Below are 23,248 nucleotides of genomic sequence, written 5' to 3' on the forward strand. Positions count from 1 at the left end.
TCCTACAACTACTAACAATTCTATATGGCAATCATAGAAAGGCAATTAGTTGGCATCATTAGCTTTAGACAAGTTATTCTTAAACCCTTTAAATCCTTGCTTCGTCATCTGTAAAACGGAAATTATGTCTAGCTAATCAGGTTGAATTAGGAGCTATCAAAAGAATCTATTTTGCTGGCCACAAAAGTAAACAGAAGCCATTCAACAAAGGATAGTCATCAACTAAATCACTGGGTTGAATGGACATTTTTTACACAGCTACAGATGGATTTTGACGTTTGGCTAAATGCAGTCAGGAGAGATGGGATTCTCAAAATTTACCTTATATATACACATATGAGCATCTACATATAGATCTGAGGTAGACCGAGAGTTGTGCTCTGTAACTTTGGCCTTAAGTTATCAAGGAAAACATCTTTTTCCTTGAGCAGACCTGAGTCTTACTTCCTAGCTAAATGAGAGGCTGGACTAACAGGAAAAGGGGAAAAATGGAGACAGGAGAGGAGGCGGCCCTTAAATAAAAGTCTGGGTGGCTTTTATCACTATTATCACAGTAAAGTTTTATATCTAGGCACCCAGGCTCCTAAATTAAATGTCAAATACAATCCTGCACTGGCAACATGAAGCGTGGCTGCTTTAGGGAAGTCATGACAGCTCCACTCCCCTCTCCATGTTGGTCATGTAATAAGCCCTTCAAGCTTTGGCAGAGAGTATATTATCAAGTCTCCTGTCAGTGCAGACAGGAGTTGGAGCAGGGGGAGAAGGACATCACAATGTGTTAATTTTATTAAGCCATTTAAAGTCAATCCCTTTGCTTTCTAACAATGCTCTAGCCCACCAGGCAGTTCAGAAACCATGCCTATCCTAGTTTCAAAATGCCTAGAGCTGAAGTATTTCTTTTTTTTTTTTTTTTTTTTTTTTTTTTTTTTTTTTTTTTTTTTTTTTTGAGCTGAAGTATTTCAATTAAGAGCTCTGGTGGCCCAATAGAAAGAGAATGGCCAAAGGGTAAAGCTGCAGGAGAAGCAGGAAGGAGAAGTAGGAAGAGAACAAGAATCTCAGTGATGTTTAAAGTGGGGACATATCTCCTAAAGTGTCTCTTAAACGTGACACTTAATTTCTTTTGTGACTCTTAATTTATTTTTCTTCTAATTTGGCACCAGGCAATTTTGCTAACTAGAGAGTCTGCTTCCACAACAATGAACATAATTGCTTCTATGCATTGATTTCTTGTTTTTATTGGGAATATATGGACACACAGCTGCAAACTCCCAAGGCAGATATAATTTGCCTCAACTTGAATGGGCAATGGAGCTATGCTGAACTAACTCCGGGAGAGGCGAGCCACGCAAAGCCCAGAGATGGCCAGCGAACCAGGCCAGCAACACCAACGGGCTCCAACTCTGGAGATTTAACTCAATTGATCTGCATGCCATTATCACTCAAAAGAAGTGGCAGTGGTCCTTTAAAATGACACTAATCCTGGGAAATATTAATTGATCAAAGTATAGAACCTAGTTACTTGTAAACACATGGCTTATTTTTCTCCACAAGGATCCAAAGGCCTCCTCAACTGTGGGGGTGGGATTGCTGCCCCCACGGACCCATGGCCTCCTGCTCAAAGCAGTGGTGGTGGATCCTAGGACTAGGGGAAAGCTAGCAGCAGCCACCCTGTAGAGGATGCTGTAGTAAGCACTTTAAATGGATTATCTCATTTAATCTTCCTAACGACCCTATGAAGTATGTACTATTATCCCCTCTTTCACAAAAAAAAAAAAAAAAAAAAAAAAAAAGGAGAAAAATCTGAGAAATGAAGAGATTAAGCACAGGATCTGCCTGAGATCAAACAGCAGTCTACACTGGAGTTAATCTGACCAGGTGCAGTCTGATCCAGAGCCTATGCTGTTAATAACTGGAGAATACTGCCTCTCCCTGACAGAGGCTAACATCAGGTTTCTGCTCCTCATTCCCCTCTAGAAGAAAGGGGAAAGCCTAGTCACTGATGAATGGAATTGCTGGGTCATATGACAACTCTATGTTTAACCTTTTGAGGAACTTTAAGTGAAGGGCTAACAAAAGTGATTATTAAAAAAAAAAAAAAGAAAAAAGAAAAAAAAAAAAAAAAGATTGTATTTATTTATTCATGAGAGACACAGAGAGAGAGGCAAAGACACAGCAGAGGGAAAAGCAGGCTCCCTGCAGGGAGCCCTATGTGGGACTTGATCCTGGGACTCGGGGGTCATGCCCTCAGCCAAAGGCAGGTGCTCATGCTCAACTGCTGAGCCACCCAGGTGTCCCAACAAAAGGGATTCTGATGGAAATTCTCTCACCTCCTCTCCGCAACTTTATTGAGATATAATCCCCATATCATACAATTCAGCCATTTAAAATGTACAATTCAGTGGTTTTTAGGAGATTCACAAAGTTGCACAATCAACCCAGGGTCAGTTTGAACATTTTCATCACATCAAAAGAAATTCTGTGACCCCAAGCAGTCACTCCCACCCCATTTCTCCATCTCCCTCAGCCCCAGGGAAAGAGTCTGTCTCCTAGCTCTAGAAATCTGCTCTATTCTGGACATGCCACACAGATGGAATCACTCAGTATTCGGTCTTCTGGGAAGGGCCTCTTTCAGTGAGCATTTCTGAGGGCCCTATATATTATTGCAGTATATATCGACACTGCACTTCCTTCCTGCCACATACTGTCCTGCTGTACAAATACACCAGATTTTTCTTACCCGGTCATCTGCTGGGCTGCTTCCACAGTCTGGGTAGTATGAATAATGCTGCTATGAATACCGGGGTGCAGTCTTTGTGTGGACATATGTTTTCATTTCTCTTGAGTACGTACCCAAGAATGGAATTGCTGGGTTATATGGCAGCTCTATGTTTAACCTTCTGAGGAACTGCCACACTGTTTTCCAAAGTGACTATACCACTTCCAATTTTTCCACATCCTCACCAAATGGAAAACTTCTCTTTATTGGGAAAACTGCAGAACTGTAGTTCTAAAAACCATCAATCTGCTTGGACTCTGCTATTACTGCTTGGGTGACCTCGAGCAGGAACGCTTACACTTCTGGCACCTCAGCTTCCTCTACTGGAAAGCGGGGTATTAGAGACAGCCTCAGACTTCCCACTGAGCCCTACACATATTCATTTAGTCTCATCATGTGAGATGCTGACTGGGGCATCGGGGGAAGGTGCCATCAAACGGACAGCTTGGGGCTGACTGCATGATTGTGTGTCTGACTTTGCATTAATTCAGTTTCCACTGTATCTGAATCATCTTAGACTGTGATTGGCATGTCTTGCAAAAACAAACAAACTTCATTGGATGTGCTTATGCTATTAGGAAGAAAATAGAAATGCCATATTGGGTAAAACTTCCATTTGGTAATAACAGCAGACTGGCCTTCAGGATTTTAGTTTTCCAAGTTGCAGTTCAAAGACTGAAGTGGATTCAAATGATAAAAGTGTTTACAAGGGATGAGTCAGTGAAAAAAGCAAGATACAAACTACGTATGCATGTGTATACACACGCAAATACATACAGTTATCTAATTGTAAATATACTTAAACATACATAGAATAATAGAGAGAAAATACGAATTCTCCATCTGAAAAGTAAAGTACCAGAATATTAACCAGTTTTCTCATAGGTATGTCTTAAAGTGTGATATATTGACCATTTGCATCAGAATCATCCAGGCTATATATTTAAAAAGTAGTCTCAGAACTACCAAATTGACGTTCTGGGTGAGGCTCAAGAATCTGCATTTAAAAATAGAGGTATTTCTGTGGACGGAACTAGAAGGTATTATGCTAAGTGAAATAAGGCAGAGAAAGACAATTATATGATTTCACTCATATGTAGAATTTAAGAAACAAAACAGAGGATCATAGGGGAAAAGAGAGAGAAAAATAAAATAAGATAAAATCAGAGGGGGAGACAAACCATAAGAGACTCTTAATCACAGGAAACAGAGTTGCTGGAGGGGAGGGGGCGGGGGAAAGGGGTAACTGGGTAATAGACATTAAAGAAGGTAACATGATGTAATGAACACTTATATAAAATTGATGAATCACCGAACTCTACCTCTGAAACTAGTAATACACTATATGTTAATAATTGAATTTAAATAAAATTAAATTAAAAGAAAACAGGTACTCAAAGTTTATGAACTGCAGGTAGATTTTTTTTTCATGTATATATATATAAGTGTTCCTTGGCTGGAAAGTTACTAGAATTATTGACCTATTTCTACACTTTTCATAAGGAAGGACATATATATATATATGTCTGTTTTTCCCACAATTTTCTACAGATAGCATGTATTACTTTTATAATTGGAGGGACGGGGACAAAGGGAATTTGTTTCATTTTGTTTTGATGAAGGCAGGGGGATGGTGAAGGAAAGCAAAGAGCTTGTTTCTCCTCTTTCTACTGCCCAGTGTCTACAGAGGGTTGAAAAGGGGTCCCACTTGCTCCCCAGTGGATTCCATGTCTCGGAGCCTAGCTCAGGCCTGAAACAGCACAGGTATTTTCCCATTTGGTGTCCTCCATCACTAATGGGAAACTACTGAAGCACCAGCCTCAGTTCTTCATTTAGCCAGTGCTAAATGCTCTGGGCTATCACAGCTCCTTTGACATCTCCCCATGTTTTCTGTTGGAAAAGGCCATCCTCCAGTCCTGAACCCTGGGGGTGTGGGCCGCAGTGTCCAGTAAAGGCAGGTAGAAGAATGTGAGGGAAATATAGTCAGTGAAGAGTCATACTCCTAAGGATGACAGCACACATATCTATATTTACTCATCTATGGGTTCCATAATTGTGCATTGGAGAAGAACAAGGAGTATGACAAATGTGAAGTCCTAATCCTGTCACTTACTAGCAAGCTCTTTAATCCCTCTAAGTCTTGGATTGTTCCTCCATAAAACAGTACAAATAATAGTTCTTTTCATAGGGTTATTGTAATAGATCACGCATATCTATTACTATTACATCACCTAATACCTAGGCTTGAGGGTACAGAAAGAACACAAAATAGTATGCATGCCCTTTAAGATTACTACTTACAAATTCCTTATGAAAAGCGTAGAAATAGGTCAATAATTCTAATAACTTTCCAACCAAGGAACACTTTTGAATGAATCAACTTGATAAGTAAGGCAGCTCAAGACTTTGCTTCAGTTGGCTACATAAACACTGCCCAAGTGAATGCTTCTGTCTTGGGCCAGAGCAAGGACCAGCATGAGGCCTGACCTGACCCTGGTGAATAAGAGAACCTAACAACAAGAATTCAAGTTAGGTTTTGCTTATATGCATTACTCTTTGTACATGCAAAACCTATCATTTTCTAAATGAGTCTTTAAAAAAAAAATATTTTAAAGATTTTTTTGAAGATTTTCTTTTATTTGAGAATGAGAGAGAGAGCGCGCGCGTGCGCATGTGTGCCCAAGCAGGTGGAGGGGCAGAGGGAGAAGCGGACTCCTCACTGAGCGGGGAGCCTGAGACATGGGGCTTACTCCCAGAACCTTGGGATCATGACCTGAACCGAAGGTAGACACTTATCTAAGCCACCCAGGCGCCCCAAAACCTATCATTTTAACAAGAGTCTGATTAGCAGAGGATAGTGAAGGACTAGGCTATGTTCCATGTCACTGATATTAGCTACTAAAATGGACTGTAAAGTTCTCTTGCAATTATAAAATGCTATATAAATACTAAATGAAAATAAAATAAGACGACAATTCCCAGATTTACTTTCATGCTGCTAGACAATTCTTTGGTTTTATACTTTAGTAAGAACACCGTTAAGAGATTGCAAAAAATACAGAAAACCTGATAGGTTTTAAGCAGTGTTAGTATGATTAGAGCCCATGTTTAATCTGAGAGAATAATGGGAGCCACTTGGCTTGAGTTTAATGCACTTTTCTTGAGAATTACATCTTGTAAGATAAGTATAATTTCATGATACACAACTGTGGTTTGCTTTTAAAGATTTTATTTATTTATTCATGAGAGACACAGAGAGAGAGGCAGAGACACAGGCAGAGGTTGAGAAGCAGGCTCCATGCAGGGAGCCTGACATGGAACTCAATCCCGGGACTCCAGGATCACGCCCTGAGCCAAAGGCAGGCACTAAACCGCTGAGCCACCCAGGGATCCCCACAACTGTGTTTTTAACTGTTTGTTTCAAGCACACCAGCCATAGGAAACAAGGAACAGTGCGTGTTAGATGGAAAGAAAAGCAATCAATACTAATAGAGAGAGTGGCTGTTATTAACTACATAGTAAGATGTTAGCCGGATTGAGTTTAGCATGTTGTGCTTTTGGTTCAATGCTTTCTGAGAGGCTGGGCAGGGGGAAGAAAATCAATGTGTTTTCTGAGCTTCAGTTTCCTCTGGGTATTCTATGAAAGATAACTGCATAGTCACTTCACAGGAGAGCTGTAAAGAACTCAGAATGCCTTTAATTTCTTAAAAATCCAGGTATGGACATAGACATGCGCCCGCGTGTGCACGCGCGCACACACACACACACACACCTGTTTAACTCTACATCTTTTCATTTCCCTACAGTTTAGCATAAATATAAGAAATGTATAGACAAAAACTGTGCTTTGTGCAATAAATGTTTCCAAAAAGTATGACTGTAAAAAATATGTTTGCAAACTGGATCATATCAAACATATTGGGATGCCTTATTATTTAAGACTACTTTCGGGTGCCTGGATGGCTCAGTTGGTTAAGTGTCTGCCTTTGGCTCAGGTCATGATTCTAGGCTCCTGGGATGGAGCCCCGCCATCAGGCTCTCTGCTCAGCAGGAAGCCTGCTTCTCCCTCTGCCTCTGCCTCCTGCTCTGCCTACTTGTGTTCTCTCTGTCAAATAAATAAATAAAATCTTTAAAAAAAAAAAAAAGACTTTCAATTAAACTGGAAATTGTTTGTTATTAAAAAATACTCTCTCCGTTATGTACAAAGTTCTAGAACCCTGGACATATGGATCCTTTAAACCAGGGCCCACTATAGCAACACGCATGCAGGCAACTTAATCTGGTTGCCTTATTTCCCAACCACCACCGGCTCTGATTCTTGTCCTCAGGCTCACCCTTAGTAGCTGAGATTTTGTGTCTCCTACTGTTCCTCTGGTGTTAGAACTCAGCCCACTCCTGTCCCATGGCATGAGTCTTGATTGTCCTCATAAATCCTAACCAGAACTCTCCCTTTTTCAGGCCTCGCTGTTTCTCTGCTGGACATGGCACTTTACAGGAACCCTGCCCTCTCAAACAGCCTCAGGCTACCTCCCTTTCTTCTCTCCTACTCCTTTGCTACCTCAGCTCAAATTTATTTGTTTTCTAAGCCTGGATTTTTATGGATCTCTTGCCCTTTTTTTTTTTTTTTTTTAAAGTTAAAATCACTTGGACTTATTTACAAGGGCTCTTCTGGCCATTTGCTAAAAGGAATGAAAAAAAAAAAAATCAAAATAAGAGGGAAGGAAAATCACCAGGATCAGCATGGCCTCTAGTCACCCCAGAACCACTGAATCAGCAACTGTGGGGATGTGCCCAGCACTCTGTAGTTTATAAGTCCTCTAGGTGATTTTTACGAACATTAAGGTTAAGAACCACTAGTCTGAAAGAAAAAAGGCATCTGACAAATATTTTGGACAAAATGTGGCTTCTCATTAAGAAGAATTAAGTCTACATTATTGACACAGAAGAATGTCCAAGATATTCTGTGTAATAAAACCACAGGTATAGTGTAATTCTTGTAAAAATTCTTAGAAGTATATTTCCACATGGAAAAATGTCTAGAAGGTTAAATATCAAACTTTAATAGTGGTTAGCTTGGGGAAAATATATTTGACTTTTCCTTCATGGATAGCTGTATTTTTTAATCTTTAAGCATATATTATTTTATAATTTTTAAAAATGGTTAATCTGATCCACACTCCTCTCTGACAAAACTCAGAGGTAAAAATTAACTCAGTCCCCAACAGATTTCAGTGTCTGGACTAATGAAGCTTTGTGATGCTTTAGGGAATTCTAGAAGAAGTGAGGCAGAGATAGTGCTCAGTGCTCCATGACTCAAATCAGTGCTTCTATGAAAAGCTCCTGTGCCAGGAAACGACAGGTCATAAAGCCTGACAGATTCTGCCTTTCTTAAATAGGCCAACTTAAAAAAGGGATGGTGGGGTTCTAAGGGAAAGCAGAACAGACTAAAAACTTCTCTTGGGAGACAACTATTTATTTGTTGCAAAAATTATATATATATATAGTATCCCATTTTCCACCACCCTCTCTCCCTGTTTGTGATTGGCAGTCATTCTGCAATTACATTGGTCCTTCTTCAAGCTGGCTCCATGTTTAAACAGTATATGCATATGGCAGACCAGAAAAAGGCCTGAAAATAAAGTAGAATGGTGGAAATAATCCAGGACAAAATAAAGAGAAGATAAAAGAGGTGAGTGTGAATGTATATATCTGAGATCAAGTCTAGTCCTAACAAACATCCTTTAGCTCATGATGCATCATGGGAAAATCCTGAGGCTTCCATGAGTTGTTCTCAAGGGACCATTCAATTATTTCACCTCTGGCAAGTTTCCTATTAGAAGCACTCCATGCATTCACAAAGGACCCCAAAGCACTTTACCTGTATTATCATCATTCACAGAAGCCACTCAGTGTAATCTGTATACATCCTCTTGCTCTTCACTGCCTACAAGCATGTGGGTGTGGCAGAAACAGAAAATACAGTTGTCTCCTTCAGGATAGCTGTTGCCCCAGAAACCAGAAAAACTCAGTAAAAAAACAAAAACAAACAAAAAACTTTCAGTAATCCTTATTACTTCATCTTCACTAAAGGAAAACTACTTATACCAGGGGGGCTTTCTACTTGGAGCTAAGAAAATTGATAAAGTTTACCACAATTGTTTTTCTATCAAGATATTCTCTGTCTCTGCAGCCCTAAATACACCAGAAGACTAGAGATATTACCAACCTCCCAATACTTTCAAAGCTATATGGAGAGAAAGATATTTTGTAGATTGGAGACTGTAGCCACCTTTTGAAAAGCTGTTATTATCTGTGGCTCTGCCTAATAGTGCTTCAGATCAGAAAATCAGGGTGCAAGGTAATTAGATGGTAGAAAGGAGATGAACCTCAGTGCTTGGTTTGCAGCATGACATAAAAGAAAGAGCACAGGCAATGGAGTCAATTTGGATCCCAGCTCTAAATTATACTAGATTTGGGGCAAATAACCCTACCTCTCTAAGCCTCAGTGTCCTTATCAATAAAATGGGAATAAGCTACTTTACCAAGTTGTTGCAAAAATCACAAGTACATAAGAGCAAAGGGGAGAAAGAAGTTAGTGTTTAATGGGCAGAGTTTCAGTTTAGAATGACTAAAGTTCTGGAAATGGAATGGTGGTGGGAATGGTTGGACAGAAATGTGAATAGTTAATGCCACTAACCTATATACTGAAAAATAGTTGAAGTGGTAAATTTCATTATGTGTATTTTACCACATTTTGTTCAAATGATATATAAGGCTCCTAGCACAGTGTCCTGGCTCTCTCAGTGGGTACTCAAGAAATGCTAGTCTTTTCCCCATATGAAGAACTCTTAAAAAAAAAAAATATTCAAAATAAGAAGGGGGGTGCATAGAAAAAGTCAAACAAAATTGTGCTCCTATCCCTATTTATTTTCAAGAGGCTTTGACTTTCAGGCAGAGCCAGTTGGCACCAATACCAAGTAGTGCCACAGTAAGTCTCTGGGTAGGAGAAGGGAGGCTGTGTTAGTCATAATCCCTCCGGCATGTTCAGTTCCCAGTCCACCCCCCACCCTGGTAATGGAGTCTCCCAGAATATCAATCTTCTAGCTCTCAACATCTTGCAAAGAAAACTGGGAAGCTGAAACCATTTCCCAGACCAGACTCCAGGTCATGAGGATAAAAGCATTTGCAGTGGCAGCTGGTTCCTCTAAGTAAGAGAGAGACAAGACACTAGTGCTGAACACCAACTGGATGGGTCTGGAGCCTGTTCCAGTCTCCAGCATTAAGCTGATCAGTACCTTAGATGCCTTTGGCTGGGTTTAATGGACACAGAGGACAGTTATCTCAAAGGCCCGTTAAAGGAAGATTAAAAATGCAATTCAGGGAAAACAATTAATGGTTATACGTTGTAAATCATAAAATAGAGAAGGGAAAAAACAGATGACTTATCTCTAGGCATATTAGAACACTGCTTCTGATAGGCAGGCTTAATTAGATCTCAATGCAATGCTCAGATAGATGATCATTAACATCCCTAGAACTTAGCTCAAGGAGAAAGACGTAATTGGAGTACCAACCCCCAATCAATTCCAAAACAATACGTACTTTTGGATCTGAGCTCTTGAACTTTAACCTTTCCACCAACTCTATCATAGCCGCCTTCAGTCCGCCAGAGTCTTTGCTCTAAAAGAAAGAAAAGTAAGGGGTCATTAGAAAGCATTTTGTTGCTCTCTCAAACACAGACAGTATATTTCATGGGACAATGAAATGGAAAACCATTTTTTCTTATTAGCCAAGAAAACCAGATGAATAAGAAAAGCTTGCATTGCCCCTCTTCCTCTCTCTATTGGACAAAGAGGGTTGGGATATAAATTGCCCAGTGACCTGAGAGAATTATTGGAATGAAAATTAAATGCAATTTGTACAGGCTGACTCACTGTTTCATCTTCAACTGTGCCAATGTTCACTGAGGGCTGAGGCTCTGAAAAAGAGGTTTTGATCTAGGATGTCCATTTTATGACATAGTGATTTTTATTTTGAACTTCTACATACCAAATACAGAAATATGCAGTATTAAATATTCTTACAGAAATAAAAACAAAGAAAATGCTTCAAGATTTAATTGGAAATGATATTACAGTAGGATGGTTGAATACAGGTTTTTGAGTCAGACATAAAAAGTTTCAAATTTGGGGTCTGCCATAACTAGTTGATGAATCTCGGGTAAATTACTGACTTTCTCAAAACCTCATGCCCCTTCTATAAAATGTGGATAATAAGTAGGGTTATTTTGAGGCTTAACTGGAACAGTGTCAAGGCATTGCCCAATATGTGGCGCCTTGTAAGTGCTCAATAAATGCCTATTATTATTACTGCACTGTAACAATTTAGAGTAGCACAGTCCAAGAAAAATGTAAACCACAAATGCAAGCCACGTATATAGTTTTAAGTGTTCTAATGGCCACGAAAATAAAGTGAAATTAATTCCAATAGATTGTACTTAACTCAGTATATCCAATATATTATCACTACAACGTGATTTCAACGAGATAGTTGATACATTTTTTCATACTAAGTCTTTGAAATCTAGTGTGTATTTCACATACACAGCCCAATTTAACTTAAATCACATTTCAAGTCCTCCAAAAATATATAGAGCTAGTAATTACTGTATCGTCAACAAAGATTTAGGGAATAGACTCTAGAGCCACACAGCCTGGATTCAAGTCCCAACTCTATCACTAGTTGTGTGACCTTAGGAAAGTCATTTAGTCTCTCTATGCTTTTATTTATGTGTAATATGAAGCTAATAACACTACTTACTTCATAAGGTTATAGTAAAATTAAATGAACTAACAATATACATTATGGTGCTCAGAAAAGGTCCTGGAACATGGTAAATGTAACAGATTCATTAGAATTTTTATTATTGTCTATCTGCCTCATGATGTTTTAAACTCCTTAAGGGTAAGAACTATGGCTTCTATCTCTGTATTTGTGCCCAGCATAAAGAAGGGTTTGAAATAGTCTGTTGAACAAATATACAATCTTAAGACATAAATGACCTAGGGATCCCTGGGTAGCTCAGTGACTGAGCATCTGCCTTCACCCCAGGTCATGACCCCGGGGTCCTGGGATGGAGTCCCACATCGGGCTCCCAGCGGGGAGCCTGATTCTCCCTCTGCCTATGTCTCTGCCTCTCTCTCTCTGTGTCTCTCATGAATAAATAAAATAAAATCTTAAAAAAAAAGACATGAATGACCTAATTACAATACACATGTGTAGCACACTCCAAAATCACATAAATTAGTTTATTCTCTTATCTCAACTCCTGTGTGGACTCACTACCCACATCTTCTCAGTGATGAAAAGGAAGCATGAGGAAGTAAAAGGACTGTCATTTTATGGAGGAATGGATAATCAAGAGGTACAATATCAACAAACACCACAAATATGTTACTCAAAATTGGTCTCAAAATCAGTAATATTTTCCAAATTTGCAGAACCAATTTCAACTCCTCTAAAACAGGAAATTATTACTAAGACCAGTTTATGTATATTAAAATAGACCACAGGCTCAGTCTTATTTTCTAAGTCCTTTTTTCTCCCAAATCTATTCAGTAAAAGCTTGGTATAAAATGACTAGGCTGGTAGCTGCTTCAGATGTGTCTCTATATACAGTGTAGTTGACATTCCCACTCTAGCTGGGGTTGGGTTCTAAATAATATTCTTAATAATTTGTAGTTTCAAAATGATGGTTTACAAGTCTTCAAATTTCATCACCAATTTAAATCTTTAATCTCTGTGATCTCACCGCAGACAGCTGGGAAAAGGAATCCAGAGGTCACATACCAGAGAGTGGGTGAGACCCGAAGTACCTAAAAAAGGGTTAAGTTTGCCAGACACAATCCTGCTTTTATGAGATGATCAGACAATAAAGCCTGTCTGGTGATATCATTTCTGTAACCTGCTTCTCATTGGCTGAACAAGCAGGTCACTTGTCCCTGGAAAGCTCTCTTCCCCCACATCCCAGCTGCCAGCGCCCATTTTAAGCTCTTCAGCAAGAGCCCTGATAGATTTTGACATCCCCCCTGGCTCTAGAAAAAAGAAAGGAATGCACCAAAACTGTGCCTTAAAACATTCGGAAAAGAAATAGAACAATGAAGGAATCCCTCAGAAGCAGACAGCACGTTTGCAGGCAGATGTGCCTTGTGTGGAGAGATAAGGGAACCCTTAGCCTTTTTTTCATAAAAATACAGTGTGTCAGCAGAATCCTCCCTCCTTTTCACCACGCATCAGCAGCAATGCCGACCCAGGGGAGAGACAGAGGGAGATGCACTGATATTCTCCCTCCAGGAAATTCACCCATCCCCCCCCACACACACACACCCTCTGAGAATTATTCTCAGATTAACTGGGGTCTATACTGAGTCAGCTATAGTTGGTTTCTAAATAGGTAGTGAAGAAAACATTTCCTAATGGCTTCTTTTTTTTACCCATAAAATAAGCAAATGGTCAGAAAGGAGAGGCTTCACTGGGCAGACCTCCCTCCCATGCTGCAGGCTGAGGCAAAAGTACAAGTGGAAGACCGTGGCCTCAGATTCACTTCCCTTCTTTCCCCACACACCAATCCCTTCCTGCACCTCAAGAAGCCTTGTACACAGATGTTCAAGCTAGTCCATCCAAGCTCTGGGTGTACTAAGCAGTCACCCTTGGCCACATCTGGGACCTAGTAATGTACACCAGCAGGGGTAGGGTCCAATGGCTTGATCCATCTTTGGGAGGACAGACTCAGAAAGAGGCTCTGCAGGCCTCAAAAGCAGGTTCAAGACATTCTGTCAGGTAATTCTTGGATCCTGGGTGCTTGGAGAGTTGTTAAGGAGGGGATGGGCATGGCCCTCTAAAGCATGCAGCATACAGGGTTAGGGGCGCAGGGTTATCCAGGTCTAAGGTGGTATCTGAGTTTGAGTGTCCCCAGAGCATAGGGTAGTATCATGTTTTAGTTAATTATCTGTTTTCAAAGGGCAGTCATCAGTCAAAAGGTAACCAGGATAGGAAATTACACCTTCCCACTTCCCTAGTATGGTAGAACAGAACAACTGCCTCTGAAACCTGTGTTCTAATTGAGAGGTGGACCACGATAGTAACAAAGGGCGGGCTAATTCTAACCTTGTAGACATTTGGTTCCATAAATGTCCAGATTCTACTGTGTCAGCCCTTGTGGCCAGCATTATGAGTAGCAAAGTGAGAGTCTCCTGATATTGCTCTTCTCCATCTCGATCCCACCCAATACCTTCCAAGAACACAGGAGTTCAATGGAACAGATCTTGTTTACACAACTCTTTCGTGCCCTGAAAGAGTGTAAAATAAAAAGAGACAAGTGGTATGTTATGACACCTACCTCTCAGAGTTTGACTAATCTGTGAAGATGTAGCCTGCTTCACAAAAGCCAACTCCTAGGGATGAGTCATAACAAAGCCAAAGAAAGGACAAAATATCTTACACCTGAAGTTGTTCTTTATTCTCCAAAGCACTTTTATATGTTCTTTCATTGGCATCTCACAATAAACCTAAAAACTAGTGTATTCACATTTCACAGCTGAGAAAATGGCTCATGGAAATCAAACAAGGAAACTAAAAATCACAGGGCTCATATACTCTGTCAGTGGCATTTCACAATAGCACAGTAACTAAGAGGTGGTGTATTCTCACTTTACAATGGTCAAAAACGATTCTGTGGAAGTCAAATGATGCCCCCCAATCACAAAGCTAGCAGCAAAACCAGGATTAGAATGATCCAAATGAAAAAGATTTTTTTTTTGAAAAAGATTTATAATATATACAACAGAAGAGACTGGTGTCAAAAATACATAAGAGAATACAAAAGAAATTCTTTTAAATAAGAAAAAGTCAAATAAGCCCAAAAGAAATCCAAACAAAGGATATGAACATAACAGAAATGTAGAATGGCTAATAAACATACGAAAAGACGTAAAAGATGCTCAAATTTACTAGCAATTAATATATTTCTTATCCATTATATTGAAAAAAGTGTTCTGATTGATATCAAATGATGAGGGGCTTTGGAGAAACTAGGGACTTCCATATGTTGCTGATACAAAATGATGAATCTACTCTGAAATCACATGCCTCACCAGTCCATTTCTCTCTTCATCCCCTTAAGAAACCCTAGTACATGTGTTAAGAAGGCATGCACAGAAATATTTACGGTAGCACTGTTTGTAGTACTAAACAAACTGGAAATATTCTAAACATCCATCAACAGTGGGTGGCTAAATAAGCTCTGGAATCAACAAAATATGGAATATAGAAAAAAAAAAAAGAATGAAGTAGATCTGTTATGTACCTGGATAAAAGGCAAGACTTAATGAAATTTTTTTAACTTGCAAAAGGACACAAACTATAAATATTACTTATTAAAAAAAAAAAACCACAAAACTAGGAATGTTTAGGTAGCTCAGTCCATTAAGCATCTGCCTTCAGCTCAGGTCATGAACCCAGGGTCCTGGGATTGAGCCCTGCATTGGACTCCCTGCTCAGTCAGGAGCCTGCTTCTCCTGCTCCCATTCCCCTTGCTTGTACCCTCTCTCCGTCAAATAAATAAAATCTAAAAAAATAAATGAAAACTAAAAAAAAAAAACAGAACTATTACTCTCCATGGGATATACACACACACACACACACACACACACACACACACGCTTTTATATATATACACACATATATATAAAAGACCCGGAAGAAATGATTGGAGGGACTGGTATTACAGACAGTAGTAGGAGGCTCTCAGACTTAGCTAAATTATAGTCCTAGTCTAATAAAATTTAGTATACATAAAGTTGGGAGTGAGGAAGGGAGGACAGACCTATGGCTTCTTCAGCGCCTATGTTGAGTTTGCTTAAATAAATATTGGAGTACTGTTCCCTTTACACTGCAAACATATGAACCAGCAGGTAGAAGAGAGGGTTCTTTACCTGGTGTTCATGTACAGATTTCAGGGAGTTTGAAACCCCTAAAACTGTATGTGAAATTTGGAAGGTACATGCACTTTTTTCTAGGGAAAGGGACATTAGCTTTCCTCAAAGTACCAAAAAAGTTTAACTTTCCATGTAAAAAATAATTGCATACAGAGAAAAAAGAACCAGATTCTATTCCTACTTCTGCCACTTACTACTATGTGAGCCTGGAAAAGTCATCTCATATCTTTGGATTTCTATTTCTCAATCTGTTAAGGAATAAAATGGATCAAATCAGAACCTACAAATTTGTAGGCTGCAGCCTACAGAACTTTTTTTTTTTTTGGAATTTTGAAGTGTTATCCCACACAGCATACAGGGAATTTTAAATTAGTTACTAACATTTAAAAATCAGGAGACACAAACAATAAAGATTTCTAGCTTCTTTTGAAAATCTGAAAGATGTGATTATACTGGGCTCCCATTCCCACACAGCAGCACTTGGCTGAAGCTAAGTAGCAGCTTCCACTTTACACAGGGCAGGCTCTCTCCAGTTTGCCTATGGTTACCCTGGTTTGCTTTCTGCATTTACATTACCTTTCTGGTCCCTACAGACATCCGAAGTAACGTTCTGGAATGTTATTGGAAGCCATATTCTGAAGGCTTTCTACCTCTAAGGGTCCTTGTATTTGAACACCAGAAAGCTGGGTTGTCTCTCTTCAAAAGGGTTAAGAACACCTCTTAAACACATGTCCATCCATTTACTCTCAAAACAAAAAAGTAATATAGCTCATTTTAATGTAAATATCCTTTGAAAATGTATGAGGGGCAAAAACAAAGATGGAATATGGTAGGTGAAAGCAGCATCAGAATAAGAAGTATCTCGACTCTTATCTCTGACAAGAAGTATCTCTGTAGTTTTTTTTTTTTTTTAAGATTTTATTTATTTACTTATTCATGAGAGACAGACAGAGAGAGAGAGGCAGAGACACAGGCAGAGGGAGAAGCAGGCCCCATGCAGGGAGCCTGACGTGGGACTCGATCCTAGGTCTCCAGGATCAGGCCCTGGGCTGAAGGCGGCGCTAAACCGCTGAGCCACGCGGGCTGCCCGTATCTCTGTAGTTTTATGGGAGTTAGTCTAGTCTAATGCCAATAACCACCTGGGCACCAAAAGAACAGTAATTTGTAGAAATGTAAATGTTAATCACTTAAACATCCTAAACTGGCTTCTAAATATTGAATTCTGTATTACACAAAATCAGAAGATGCTGAGTTCAGAAAGAATACTGGCTGGCTGTTTTGGTTGTTTTTTTTTCCCCCCCATCCCATTGGCCTTATATTGGTAACATGCTTTAAAAAAAAAAAAAAATTTCAACTCAACTTTCTGTTATTTTTACCAAAAGGTTTTTCTGGGAAACACAGTGGAAAAGGACTAAAAGATAGAATATACAACAAGTCCTTCTAAGGAACCAAATCAGAAAGCAAAGGCCTTGTCAATAGAAAATGAAACGAAATTTTTTATCACCATGCCATGTACAAAAATTCTCTACTAACAGTAGTTGATTTTCCAGCTCCAAGTCCACTCTCATGTCAGGCAACTACTTTTATATAGTTAGTTGCTCAGATCCAAAATCATTTTGGGTCTGAGAAACTCATTACCAAGTCTTTCTAAACCTAACTCTAAAACACATGCCACCTCCAACAGCTCAGCTGAAGATTAGTATTTTCATACTTCAAGCATGTGAAGTCAGAGTCCACCACTCAACACAAGTTACATCCCACCAGGGTTCCCACTGACCCAAAGGGCAGAGAGGATACCAGAGGGGTGCCTATAATACCTCTCCTCATGACTGCCTACTGGAAAGAAAATGGAGGCTCTTTTCTAACCAGAAAGTAAAGAGTGTATTGCCCCTGCCTCCCCTCTGTTTCTATAAAAATTTCCCACAGTTCAGAATGTAAAACAGAATTTAAAGAGGACAACCAGCAAGACTTGTGAACCTAAAATTAGACGGACCAGCTGTGTTTTGGTTAGCTAGTGCATAAGGCACCAGCAGGACACTGAAACATACAGGAGCCTCTTCTCAAAGACAAGTTTTTCACCAGCCTATCTACCCACCAGAATAAAGCAGGCAGAAGGAGCAGAAGGAGAGGGGGCTGAACACTTTTCACCCAAAGAAACTTGGTGTCCAGAACTTCTACTGCTGCCAGACTAACTGGTTTGGAATTGAACTCAGAACAGAACCTTAGATGGCTTTTTAATGGTAATAAGAATGTGCCACCAATTGCTGAGGGCTTATTATCGTGGAGGCACCATGCTAAGCTCTTTACATGTATGATTTGTTTGTTCCTCACTATAACGCAGTAAGGAGAAACAATTTTATTATGCTCATCCTACAGATGAGGAAACCAAGACTCAAGAGAGGCTGAGTGAATTATCCAACATAATATAGCTAATAAATGCTCAAATTCATATTGCAAGCCAAGTTCATAATTACATAAGATTATGCTTGGTTCTTCATATTCCTTCTCCCATTTTTTCTTAGTAACAAATGCCAGCTTTTAGCTGGACACACTGTAGCCTGGGAAAAAAGATGATTTCCTGGTCTCCCATACAACTAGGTAAGGCCAACAGGACTGAATTCTAGCCAATGAGACATAAGCAGCAATGTGTGCAACTTCTGGAGGATTTCCTTAAGATGGAGGGGTGTGCCCTTCTTCACTTTCCTATGCCTGCTATCCTGGAACTCTGATGCGCTGGCTGAACTCCAGTAGTCAACTTGGTCCATGACAAAGACTACACCTAAGAGTGACAGAGAGGAGGGAGAAAGAGCCTAGATTCCTAATAACATCACAGTTCCTCCACACCAGCCTTAGACTGCTTACATCCAGACTTCTTTTACACAGAAAGAAATAATCTTGCTTGAGTAGCTATTGTTTTGGATTTTTCCGAATAATTTCCTTATTTTAGATGCAGCTAAACTAATGTAAACACTGATACACTAAATCATTATGCAATATTGTTTCTTTCAGTTCTTCATTGACACCCTAGAACTAGATGAGATGTTTCACATCATATATTCACCAACTACTCCAATATGCATCTACTACTCAACAGGCACTATGCTAGGTACTTGGAACACAAAGATAAATAACATACAGTAGTAGCCCTAGAAAAGTTTATAACCCACATGAGACATGGAAAGAAATAACACTGATGTAGTATACTGTAATTACTGCTACAGTGACTGTATATAGGCTGCTGCTATAGGAACACAGGAGGGCTACGTAACAGTCTAGTCTGTGTTTACCTAGTAAAATCTTATCTGTCCTATCCACCTTGAATACCATTTCTGCCAAGAAATCTTTCCTGATTCCATGTTTTCAACTCATATTAATTTCTCTTTTCTTTGAGCCCCCTTAGCACTCTACTGCACCTCTCCTCTAACATTCATACACGTATCAGCACCTGAAGACTATCTTTCCTATTAGACTGTAAGTTTCCTGATGTCAAAAACTTTTCTTTATTCTCAATATTCATCACACAGCTCACCATAAATGCTCAAAAATCATTCAGATAAATAAGATTAACTTAAAATACCAGTCTTTAACTTACCTATATGCTATAGTATACACATTAAGATAGGTGTTTTCTCTAACAGTCTATCCAAGTGAAAAGCAGATTACTCTGCCACCTGATCAAAAACTAGCTAAATACATCAGAAGTGAGTTTAATATATGATTAAGTGTTCAACAAGAATATGGTTATCTGGCCTACATTATGGAGTGAGCCTTCAGCATATGTGAAGGCTTTTGTTTTCTTAATTCGTCAGTTTAGGATGTCTGAAAAGGACATCAATATTGATATTTTTTCTTTGATGCCACATTGGCTTAATCCCTATGACAGTGATACACACACAAAAAAATTCTCACACACAACTCAAAAGCAAAACATACATACAAAGGATTTATGTCTCCCAGGACCAGAGTTCTATGTTTCCCACCCCATTCCAACTCCTATGTATCAGGACCGAAGCTTCGTTCCACCTATTCCTTGTATGTATTCTGTTCCTTCCTCTGAGAGGTTCGTGAGCATCTGTGCTCCTTCCTGCCACACAAGGTTAGACTAAGGCTCTGGATACTAGTAGAACCAACAGGGACAGGAACATGAAACCAAGCTGGTCATCTCAGACTGAACTGTAAGTTCAAGCAGAAGACACACAGAACCGATACCAAGCCACCTCTGGCTTCTCAGTTTTGGGTCAGATGCAAAGGAGGAGAAAAGGTGGGTACACCAATGAAGAGGCAGAACAACTTCCACATTGTGGGCTAGAGTCCAGAAAAGCTGGTACCACAGCTTTTGGGCACATAGTCCTTTATTCTAAGAGGGGTTTAAGAATAATCAGATTACTACATCCGCAACCTTACCCTGAGAAACAATACTCTAATAGTATAAAATGCCCATTAATCTATTCTATTTTGATCAAAAGGTCCGGGAAGAGAAAAAGTGAGCACTGGGTTCTTGGGAGAAGAGAGAAGGACAAGCTTGGACCTTTACTCCCAAGAATCAGCTGTTAAGACTCCTAAGTTCTGCCACGCTCCAACTGTATGACCCTGGGCAAGTTATGTAATCTCCCTATGCCTCAGCTTCCTTCCTCTGTAAACAGAGATACCAAGAAGAGGTACCTCAGGGCACTTTATTGGCACAGTCAGTTAAGCGTCCAACTCTTGGTTTCAGCTCAGGTCATGATGGTAAGACTGAGCCTTGCATTGGGCTCTCTGTGCTCAGAGCAGAGTCGGCTTGAGATTCTCTCTCCCTCTCCTTTTGTCCCTCCTGCTCATGTTCACCCACATGCACTCTCTCTCAAATGATATTTTAAAAAGATAAAATGTACCTCTAGAATTGTTATGATGATTGAATATGTATAAAGAGCTCAGAACAGTGCCTAGCACGTAAGTAGTATATACTAAGCACCAGCTATTAATCTGTTCAGTCTCCTAGACACCAATCATAAGTCATCTTGATAGTACGCACTCTTAACTCTGTGGTCTTCCTCCCCAACCACTAACTCTAGTCTAATCATGAGATGCACACGAGACATATCCTAATAAAAGTACAGTCTACAAAATACCTGACATATCCCAGAGATTTTGACTTAACTGGATGGGATGGGACCAATCACAACTACTTTCTAAAGAATCGCTCTCCACAGATGATTCAGAAATGTGGTACCAAGGTGAGAAACACACTATTTACATTGCTGACCTTACCTTCTACTTCTCTTTCACTCCTCTCTACTTCATGTTTTTGTTGTCCTTCCAATACCCTGAGTTCAACTCTACCTTAGAATCTTTGCATTCACTATTCTTTCTACTTTAGCCACTTTTCTCCCAGAATATTTCCTAATTTTTAGATAAGGTATAATTTTAATAATGAAGATTGTACAAAGAGTCCATGTCTTTAACAAAACATAATGAGATGGCTTTTCCCCTTTGTTTAATCCTGCAGAAGGCTTCTAGGCCCTCCCCACAAGCTCATATTCCCTTCACAGGGTAGTATTTTCACCTGTGCTATCAGGACATTAAAACTGCTAGGATTATGTTATTCTTCTCATTTCAAGAGCCAATCATCCCTTTATAAAAAGTTGTATGAATCAAAGCAATCGTCTGCTACGTATCACTGGACTTTGTGCAAACAGTACTCAATTGGTAACATGACAGAGTAGTTTTCCTAGATCTTTGCTAGGTCTCATAAATTCAGGTCTTTGCCCAAATGTCATATGCTCAGAGACACTTCTCACAACAACGTCATCAAAATATAACCCTCTGCTGCCATCCCACTCACTCTTTCACAACTAAGACCTGCTGATTTCATACTACATACTACCATCCCAAATTACCTTTCCCCTCAACTAGATGGTAAACTCCATGAAAGCTAGGGCCTTGTCTGTCCTCTTCACAGTATAATTCCAAGACTTATTACAGGTTAATTAAGTAAGTATGTTTTGAAGGGTAGACTCAGATGGGGAATCCCGGAACTGCAGGACTCTCTCATAAACTTTCCAGAGAACCATATGGGGCTGCTCCAACTGACAGGAAGTCATTCCCTTTACCTTAGTCTTAGCTTGTCTTATTCTAAACAAGTAAGACACTGAAACATTCTGTAGCCAGTGCTTCATGGTTTTATTAGAAGACAGCCCGAACCTTTCACATAATTAAAAATAATATAAATAAGTACATTTTTCGGCAGACCTTCAAACTCCTGCCTCCTTCCAGAGCTACTTCTTAGGAGCTGACTAAAGAACCAGAGTCATGGACCATTATTGGATACAGCAGTGACATACCTCCATCTCCAGTCCTTCTAGAGCCACAGCTGTTCTGAGCATATGCCTATATCCTTCTAACCACCCTGCTACTACTAGCGCTCCCTCAGCTCTTCTCGGCAGTTGTTTCCAATGTCACTTAACCAAAGATTCTTCTCCCCAAATACCCATCTTAAAGGCACACTCAAGGGCAAAGGGTGTGGCTTCAAACCCTTTGGATCTGTCCGTAATAAAGCCATGTTAAGAACTCCACAGATGCTCATAAGTATTTGCTGAACTCTGCCTACCACGTGTCTCTCAGCCATTTTATAACTCTACCTTTCCTTCAGTGACCCTGTAGTGCACTAGACATGTAGTTTTCAAGTCACAGGACACAACTCATGAGTGTGCAATATAGGCAATTTAGTGTGAGAATCCAGAGTTTTTTTTTTAACAGAACCAAAAGAGAAAAGAGAGAAACATCGTGTCTGGCAAGGCATAGTGTTCCATCTGAGTTATTTAAAAGTGTGTGTGTATGTAAACAAGGTTACAATGTAAAGTACACTTCCTCTACTGTAGGTTATGTTCAGTTTTTTAAACTACTGGTCTAGAGTTTTAAGAACATCTAATTGCACTTTTATTGTCCAACAAAAATGATTCATTAACGTAGCTATGAATGCAAATCCCCTTGACAATATAAGAATTTTCATATGAATAAATCCATAAGCCTGATCAAGTTCCTTTGTCAGACCCAATGACCCATTTTCAGGGCCAGAAATTATGGTAAGAGAAACCTGAATATCTGGATGAGAGGTTATAACCCAGATGAGAGATCATAATTTGGGCTGTGTAACTATATTTCTATGAAAAAGCTGGAACACACGTTCAATCCAAATTTGGACCCACAAAATCTTTTGGAAACACTATCCTCTGGAGTGAAGAGGAAATAAAGAGAGTATGGGAGGAGAGGCAGGACTTTAAAAGTCACTGCAAGAATGAAGTGTTAATCTTGTCCCTCCAGTGTTCACCTTAGTTCTCGTGGCCCAGCCTGCAGGCTGCCTCTCCCCAGGCCCCCTTGCCCTACAGTCACCTTGGTTTTCTGCCCATTCTGAAGTTTGCTTTACTCTAAGTGTCAGCAAGTCTAAGGCAACAATTTGACCTGAACTTCTACCACCAATACCAGCCACTCACAGCCTGGA

The 23,248-nt window shown here is 39.7% G+C and overlaps 1 protein-coding gene across 4 annotated transcripts in view; it reads right to left on the reverse strand.

Annotated features, from left to right (window-relative positions):
• Window positions 1-23,248, reverse strand: part of TRIM44 (tripartite motif containing 44) — a 108,790-nt gene that overhangs the window by 77,018 nt on the left and 8,524 nt on the right. For all 4 annotated transcript variants that reach the window (XM_025452481.3, XM_049096796.1, XM_049096795.1 and 1 more), the window contains exon 2: window positions 10,379-10,456. In XM_025452481.3, coding sequence (XP_025308266.1) covers window positions 10,379-10,456 — 78 coding nt within the window. The remainder of the gene's footprint in view (window positions 1-10,378; window positions 10,457-23,248) is intronic.

The sequence above is a fragment of the Canis lupus genome, chromosome 18 (genome assembly GCF_003254725.2).
Source record: "Canis lupus dingo isolate Sandy chromosome 18, ASM325472v2, whole genome shotgun sequence".
NCBI classification, from domain to species: domain Eukaryota; kingdom Metazoa; phylum Chordata; class Mammalia; order Carnivora; family Canidae; genus Canis; species Canis lupus.